General features: G+C 53.4%; 1 protein-coding gene across 2 annotated transcripts; it reads left to right on the plus strand.

Annotated features, from left to right (window-relative positions):
- Positions 1–1,160: 1,160 nt before the first annotated feature.
- Positions 1,161–7,103, plus strand: PSMC3 (proteasome 26S subunit, ATPase 3). Of its 2 annotated transcripts, XM_010964549.3 has the most exons (12): positions 1,164–1,386; positions 1,666–1,749; positions 2,352–2,477; positions 2,919–3,023; positions 3,113–3,175; positions 3,430–3,567; positions 4,019–4,162; positions 4,285–4,433; positions 5,315–5,411; positions 5,640–5,785; positions 6,660–6,741; positions 6,913–7,103. In XM_010964549.3, exons 1-12 carry the CDS (start codon positions 1,312–1,314, stop codon positions 7,021–7,023), a joined length of 1,320 nt encoding a protein of 439 aa, XP_010962851.1. In that variant the 5' UTR covers positions 1,164–1,311; the 3' UTR covers positions 7,024–7,103. The 2 variants fall into 2 exon arrangements, with proteins under 2 accessions (XP_045379710.1, XP_010962851.1); XM_045523754.2 differs by lacking the exons at positions 6,660–6,741; positions 6,913–7,103 and adding an exon at positions 6,794–6,912 and having other exon boundaries at positions 1,161–1,386.
- Positions 7,104–8,065: the final 962 nt, after the last annotated feature.

Consider the following 8,065-nt stretch of genomic DNA (forward strand, 5'->3'; position numbering starts at 1 on the left):
GGAGAGGTAAGTTGAAATATTAGGGGTGAAATGTCATGATGTTTGCAACTTACTTCGAAATGGTCCAGAAAAAAGCATATACACACATAGAGCAAAAGCAAATGCAAAATTTGTGAATCTAGATGAAAGATATACAGATATTCATTGTCTAGTCTTTCAACTTTTTAATATATTTAACATTTTTCAAAGTAACAGACTTTGGTGGGGGTGAGTATAACTCAGTGGTAGAGCGCATGCTTAGCATGCATGAGATCCTGGGTTCAATCCCCAGTACCTCCATTAAAGAAACAAAAGCAAAAACAAAACAGACTTTAAGAAGTATATTTGTCAGGGTTCTCCAGAGAAGTAGATCTAATAGGAGACATACATATATGTACCTGTAAAGAGATTTATTATAAGGAATTGTCTCATACAATTATGGAAGTGGGAAACCTCCATGGTTTGCAGAGTAAATTGTCAAGCTAGAAACCTAGGAATGCTGATGGCTTAGTTTCAGTCTGAATCAGAAGGCCTGAGAACCAAGAGAGCTTATGGTGAAAATTCTAGTCTGAAAGCCAGCAGGTGCAAGAAACAAGTAGAGGTGATGTTTCAGTTCAAATTCTAAGCCTGGAAAAGACCCATGTCCCAGCTCAAGGCAGTCAGGCATAAGGAGTTCCCTCCATCTATGGGGACGGTAAGCCTTTCTGTTCTATTCAGGCTTTCAACTGATTGGATGAGGCCCATCCACTTTAGGGAACCCCTGAATTCCTAACTGGGCCAGATTCTTTTTTTTTAATTTATTTTGGGGGGGGAGGTAATTAGGTTTATTTATTTATTTTTTTAGAGGAGGTACTGGGGATTGAACCCAGGACTTTGTTCATGCTAAGCATTTACTCTACCACCCCTTGGGCCAGATTCTGATGTTGAAAGACCCCTGCAAAAGGGCCATTTCAGTTAGCTGCCAGATTAAGACTACATTTCCCAAGGGCGCTCGGCACTCTGGCCTTTTCTCCCTCCCCTTCTGGTTTTACATCCAGGCCCCGCCCCACTGCGCGTGCCAGCCAATAGCGCGTCCACCTCTAGCTCTCGCAAATACAGCACAAGGGCGGGAACGTTTCAGGAGCCGTGGGGGCGGGTCCTGTGGCCTGCGCTTCGTCTTTTGAATTGAAGAAGCAGATTCGCTCTGGCAGCGCGGCCCCAGCTAATTCCGTCAGGAGCCAAGACTTGGAGAAGAAGGGCTGCCACTAGTCAAGAGCAGGCGTTAAGAGAGAAAATATTAATCTCTCGCTCCGGCTCCTGCCCAGTCTGACCTTCGGCCTTCTCCCCCAGGAAATGAATCTGCCGCCGGAACTCGAGAGTCCAGTGACTCGGCAGGAGAAGATGGCGACCGTGTGGGATGAGGCTGAGGTGCGCGCTGGGAGAGCTGGGGGTCCTGGAGCCGGGGCAGCGGAGAGACGCCCTTGGCGGGAGGGGAGACGCTGGCTGGGGCGGTCAAGTCTAGCCAGGTCTCAGCGTTGCGGCCGCTTGGCGTATGGGCAGGGGTCCCGACTCCCCCACTCTGGCTTTATGGGCGGGGAAACTGAGGCTGTGAATCGGCTGGCTACAGGATCTCTCTCAGTTAACTACCCTGGGTTTAAAGAAACCTTGCAGTCCTGAGTTTAAAAAAAAACATTTTTGTTTTAACAGCAAGATGGAATCGGGGAGGAGGTACTCAAGATGTCCACAGAAGAGATCATCCAGCGCACACGGCTGCTGGACAGTGAAATCAAGGTGGGCGCACAGCCCCTATTGCGGGCAGTGAAGCCCCCAACGGCGGGCCCTGGTGATCCCAGCTGCCTCCCTCACGTTCTCGGCCTACCTAGGGGAGGCGTGGGGACCGCGGTTTCCTCCCCGGACCAGGAGAAGAGAAAAAAAGAGCTTTAAAAGGGACCAGAAGAGGGACAGGGTGGTGGGCGACCATGCTGAGAGGAAAAATCATCAGACCACCTTTCTCAAGGAGGTCTTTAAGCATTTCTCTTGGGAATCCTTTTAAGAAATCCCCATTTTACAAATGAGGAAACTGAGGCTCCGGGAGGTTTTTTACTGAGGTGAAGTCCGCAGCCTGTAACAGAAGGCAGAACCTAAAATATACATTTGCTTGACTCAGAGTCTTGCTCTTTTCCCTTTACTACAACTACTTCACCAGGAGGTTTCTAGACTGGCCTCCTGTTTTGACTTCTGGCTGTGGACACAGGCTGAGCATTTAGAAAGTCTACAAGCTGAGTGAATGGGCATGGGAGGATCCCGTGGGCAGCCTGGATCTCACCAGTTACAAGGCCCTAGGATTAGCTGAGCTAAGGCTGAACGTTCTCTTCCACTCACCCTGATCCCAGATCATGAAGAGTGAAGTGTTGCGAGTCACCCATGAACTCCAAGCCATGAAGGACAAGATCAAAGAGAATAGTGAGAAAATCAAAGTGAACAAGACTCTGCCGTACCTGGTCTCCAACGTCATCGAGGTGTGTGTGTATGTGGAGGGGAAGAGGGGGTCAGAGGAGACAGCCTGTGATGGGACCACTGGGGAAAGAGTGGGTGGGTGTTTTGAGGCCTATACTGCATGTAAGAGCTGTACCACCTAGGGTCTCCTCTCTAGTGTGCATTTCCAGGGGGATATGTAAGGCCTGCAAAGGCCTCGGAAGCGCCACACGTTTCCTTTTCTACTGGTTCTTTTTCCTTGGGGGTAATGAGCTCTTTGCAGAGAAGCAACACCTGAACAGAGATCTTACCAATTTCCTGGCTTATTAACCACACCTTTGCTGAGCTCAGGGCTAGTCCAAGGAGTGAGGTAGGGATGGCTGGCCCTCTGAGTGTTGAGATTGTCTTGGCCTCAGAAGCATTGGGCTCTGGCGAGTGCAAGAGGCTGAGCAGGGCCCCTTGATCTGAGCTTTTTCCTTTCCCAGCTTCTGGATGTTGATCCCAACGACCAAGAGGAAGATGGTGCCAATATTGACCTGGATTCTCAGAGGAAGGGCAAGTGTGCAGTGATCAAAACCTCTACACGACAGGTGAGGAGGGTGAGGGGTGGATGTGGGACAGGACTAGAGAGCCTTATTGAAGGTAGTAACTGAGGCCGCACCTGAAATCTTTCCTACAGACATACTTCCTGCCTGTGATTGGGTTGGTGGATGCTGAAAAGCTGAAGCCAGGAGACTTGGTGGTGAGTGATGTGTCAGCCTGGGCAGGGCTTTTCCAGTGAGCTTTCTCCCACTGCCTGGCTGAGCCCCTGCCCTAGGCTCAGGTCACTGTTGATCTTGAATGTCTGCAGAGCAGCCTGGAGAGTCTGAAAGCCTGTCTGCCTGCTCTTTGATTCTTGTGTCACCCAGTCCTGTATCTTTCCTTTCACTCTGTAGACACATGTCATCCAGCCACTTGAGCTGGGGAAAATCTGAAATATTCATGCTGTGTCCCCAGGGTGTGAACAAAGACTCCTATCTGATCCTGGAGACCCTGCCTACAGAGTATGACTCACGGGTGAAGGCCATGGAGGTGGACGAGAGGCCCACAGAGCAATACAGTGACATCGGGGGCCTGGACAAGCAGATTCAGGAGGTGAGGGAGACACGAGGCACGAGGCATGGCAGCCTCACCAGGCCTTTGTGTTTCTTTACTTCATTGACCAGAGCACTTTCCCCCAATGTGCCTTATCCTCATAGCATTCTAGGGAGGGAAGGAGGAGGGCATGTAACAGTTTAGGAGACTGAGATCTGGAGAGATTGAATCACTTGCCCAGGATCATGGAAGGTTAGGGCCAGAGCCAGGACTGGAACTCTGGCTCCTTGTTTTTTAGCCCAGTGTCTTTCCCCAAAATCTTGCTGTTCCTGGGGAGTCCATAGCCAGACTTGGTGGGAGCAAGCATTCTGTGTCGCTGGAGGAAGGAGAGGGCAGTGTCCCTGGATTGGAGTAGGAGGGTTGCAGATAGGGGTTGAAGCCATTCAGGATTGGGCTATAGGAGCCCTCAGGGCTTCACTCTCCTCACTCACCCAGGACATCTTCCTGGCAGCTGGTGGAGGCCATTGTCCTGCCAATGAACCACAAGGAGAAGTTTGAGAACTTGGGGATCCAGCCTCCAAAGGGGGTGCTGATGTACGGACCCCCAGGTACAGGGAAGACCCTTTTGGCCCGGGCCTGTGCTGCACAGACCAAGGTGAGTGCTTTGGGAAGGATGAGGAGTTGGGCAGGAGCTGAAGCTCTGCCAGATGGGCTCAAAGCAAGGGGGCCTCTCATGGCGTTTTTGGCCTGATTCTATCAACTCCACCCCCACTCCAGGCCACCTTCCTGAAGCTGGCTGGCCCCCAGCTGGTGCAGATGTTCATTGGGGATGGTGCCAAACTGGTCCGGGACGCCTTTGCCCTGGCCAAGGAGAAGGCTCCGTCCATCATCTTCATTGATGAGCTGGATGCCATCGGCACTAAGCGGTAAGGGGGTGCTGAGTGCCATCGAGGGGGTTGTTCTAAATTCCACCTCTCCCACCCTGGTCCCTTCTCCCACTGGGATGGTGGCAGCTCTATTCTTGTGGTTCTACTTCTTAAATTATCTTCGAATTAGCTCCCTGCTTCATTTCTTTCTCCTGACCATCCATTTTCCTTACAACTGCCAACATGTTCCCTTTAAAACTTTACTCACCTGCCCTCATAGTCCCTCAAACAGATCCTGCTTTCCCCTCCTGGGCCTCCCCATAGCTCTTTGGGATAGATACTGGGCTTGCCGTGGCCTACAGGCCCCCATGTGTCTGCCCTTTTCCCCTCCAGCTTCATCCTATCCCTGCCCTAACCTCCCCCCTCCCCCTGGGCTCCCTCCACAGCATCCCCTCAGTTTGCAGGCCCACTCTGGTGGGAGGGATTTTGCACCTGCTGTTTCTTCTCTGCAATGTGCTTTTCCTTTTTCTCTGTTCTCCATTGGTTGGTTGGCCAGCTGATGTGTTTTCAGCCTTCAGATTTCAGCTTGAGGGACACCTCCTCAAGGACATCTGCTTGAGCTCCCCCTTACGTGCCAAGTCTGGGCCAGATCTCTGTATTTCTAAGCTTTAGCTCAGTTTGTACGGCAGGTTCCTCAGTGGGGATAGGCCAGGCACTACCAGGGTTTTGCTCACGGTTTTATCCTCAGCCCGCCACCTGATCCCCGGAGTCTGTCCAGTCTGACACCATTTCTGTGCTAGACCCTGGGCTGGGGGTCCCAGGCTGAGTGAGCCTTTTCCCTGCCCTGCATGGATTGGGTTGGGTTGGGCTTCTGGTAGTGGAGGGAGGGCTCTTCCCGAGCCATGGCCTCACCAGTGTCTCGGGCCTCCTGTGTGCCCCAGCTTTGACAGTGAGAAGGCTGGTGACCGAGAGGTGCAGAGGACGATGCTGGAGCTTCTGAACCAGCTGGATGGGTTCCAGCCCAACACTCAAGTAAAGGTGAGTATTGCCATCACTTCACAGATGAAGAACACGGGGCTTAGAGATTGAGGGTTCTTCTCTGTCATCTAGCTGGTGTGGCTGGACTTGGAATTGGGCTCTGTCTTGAATCTCCCCTGCCATTTGACCTGGCCCCTAGGCTGCCTCTTTGCCTGTCATGGCCATGACTGTTGCCTGTCTGTGAACCCCTCCTCTTCAGTTCATGTGGCTGCTTCTCTCCTTGCTCAGGTAATTGCAGCCACTAACAGGGTGGACATTCTGGACCCTGCCCTGCTCCGCTCAGGCCGCCTGGACCGCAAGATCGAGTTTCCGATGCCCAATGAGGAGGCCCGGGCCAGAATCATGCAGATCCACTCCCGGAAGATGAATGTCAGGTGGGCAAGGACACGGGCGAGGCACTGAGACCTGCAGGCGCAGCAGCAGAGCCGCCTCTGTCCTCCTTGTGCTGAGCTTCCCCAGGCCTCCGCCTTCCATGTCTCATTCACAGCGCAGTTCCATGTGCCGGCATCCATTTCTCCCCAGGTGCCTGACATAGCACCTTGCTGGGGCCCAGGCTATAATTCTAGGTGCTCTGCTCCTTAGAGTCCACCTGCTCACCTTCCCGCTGACACATACACACATATCCTCCTCTATGATTATAGGCATGCAGGCTGGAGGCCCTCAAGTTTCCTGGCCTCCCCTGCCCCAGCAGATGAGCACAGCCCAACATGGCCCAGGGGAATCCTGCCAGGGGCCAGATGGACCTGGGTTCAGATCTGTGTGACTGTCAGCAGGTGGTGTCTAAGCCTCGGTTTTCTTTTCTGGGACTTGGGGATAAGGGCTCCAACCTCATGGGGTTGTGGCAACATCAAGTGCGATGCTTGGCACGAGATCAGTAAGTGGCGGCAGCAGCGCTGTGCTGATGCAGGGCCCGTGCTGCTTGGGAGCCGGACTGGGGGCTGTCTTGTCTCCACAACCTCCTGCTCCCCCACCTCAGGCTGAATCCATCCCAGGATTCTCAGGTGCAGATTTCTAGCAGGCTGGAGTTCAAGAGACACTAGAAATAACCTGGTCTAACCTGCTTTGACCTACCTCCCTTCCTCTCCCCATCTTGTCCAGAGAAGAGAACAAGGCACAGTGGGGAAGGGACTTGCCTTTGATCACAGCAGGTTGACCTTGCTGCTTGATGGGGGCATGTGGGAAGAAATCTGCTCCTCCCACCCACTCCCCATAAGTAACTGAGTCCTGCATGGTCTCCCCACTCCTCAGTCCTGATGTGAACTATGAGGAGCTGGCCCGCTGTACGGACGACTTCAACGGGGCCCAGTGCAAGGCTGTGTGTGTGGAGGCGGTGAGTGGTGGGCTGAGGTGGGTGGGTGTTTCATGCCCCCTTCCCTGGACAGGATGAGGGCATCTGGCTGGTGGAGGCTGCTGAGAGGAAGAGGCTGAGAAGGCAGAGGCCTCTGGGAGCCAGGCCGGGGTTGCAGGGAGGCACCCTAGAGCCTGTCTGTCCTGGGTGCAGGGCATGATAGCACTGCGAAGGGGCGCCACAGAGCTCACCCACGAGGACTACATGGAGGGCATCCTGGAGGTACAGGCCAAGAAGAAAGCCAACCTGCAGTACTACGCCTAGGAGGCTGCCCGTCACACCTGCTCCCTGGTCTCCTGCTGGTTAAAATTCGTAATAAAGGATGGTTTCGGGTTCCTGCCACAGTCTGTCCCGCCTTCCCTGGGCTCTGGGTAGGAGAGTGGGGGCATATGCAGGAGGCTCCTTCCCCAAGTGGTGCTGCCTGGAAACCAGAGACATCCATGGACCTCAAACCAGTTGTCAGGGTGAGGCCTTCTGGGAGGGCTGGGTGTCTGCTACAGCTGCTCCCCGGGGTCTTCTGGCCTCCCCCACCATGTCCCTCCAGACCCCTCTCTCTCCAAACTCCCTGCCCCACCTCTCTGAGCTTTTGAGGCCCGTGGCTACACTGCTCTAGAATGAGGGGCCTAAAAGAAGCCACATTAGTCTTTCCCTTCTTTTTGAATCTTGGTTCTCTGGCTCTTGGCCTAACTTCCTTATAAAGCCAGGCTCTGGGTCTTTGCTCCCTTGTTTCCTGGCCCCCAAGCCTCCTGTTTCTCTGCACATCGCTTTTAGCGCTGAGGGCCCGTTTCCTCTGGCTGAAAGTGAAACCTTGAGCAAGATCCACTCTGAGAGCCCTTCTAGGCCTCACTACTGGTCATGCTGTGTTCTCCACCCCACCCCTCCATTCTGCCATCAGCGCCCCTCCCTGTTGGGCCCCATATCCTGTCAGTTTCCTTTAGGATCTTGCCAGTCTTCTGTCTACCAGCCTTCCAGCTCCCCCACCTGGGACCTGACCTAGTGTGGTTCACCGTTCATGGAGGGCTCACCCTGGGCCACATGCTATGTGGGTCTTGTGCATAATTTTATCTAGTTAATCTCAATAACCGCCAGTAGGCTGGCCTCAATTTATAGATGCATTTGAGCAACTGGGCCGAGACTGCATAACTCTTAGGTGGCATAACTAGGATTCAGACCCAGGACTGTGAATAAAATCTAGTTGTGCTGTCTTCAGTAGCTGTGACCGCCCCCTGAATGGCCTTTCAAAGCAGCAGCCCTTCAGAACTCTCCATCAGTTCGCACTTCCCCTCCAGCAAAAGCACTTTACTGT

The sequence above is a fragment of the Camelus bactrianus genome, chromosome 10 (genome assembly GCF_048773025.1).
Source record: "Camelus bactrianus isolate YW-2024 breed Bactrian camel chromosome 10, ASM4877302v1, whole genome shotgun sequence".
NCBI classification, from domain to species: Eukaryota; Metazoa; Chordata; class Mammalia; order Artiodactyla; family Camelidae; genus Camelus; species Camelus bactrianus.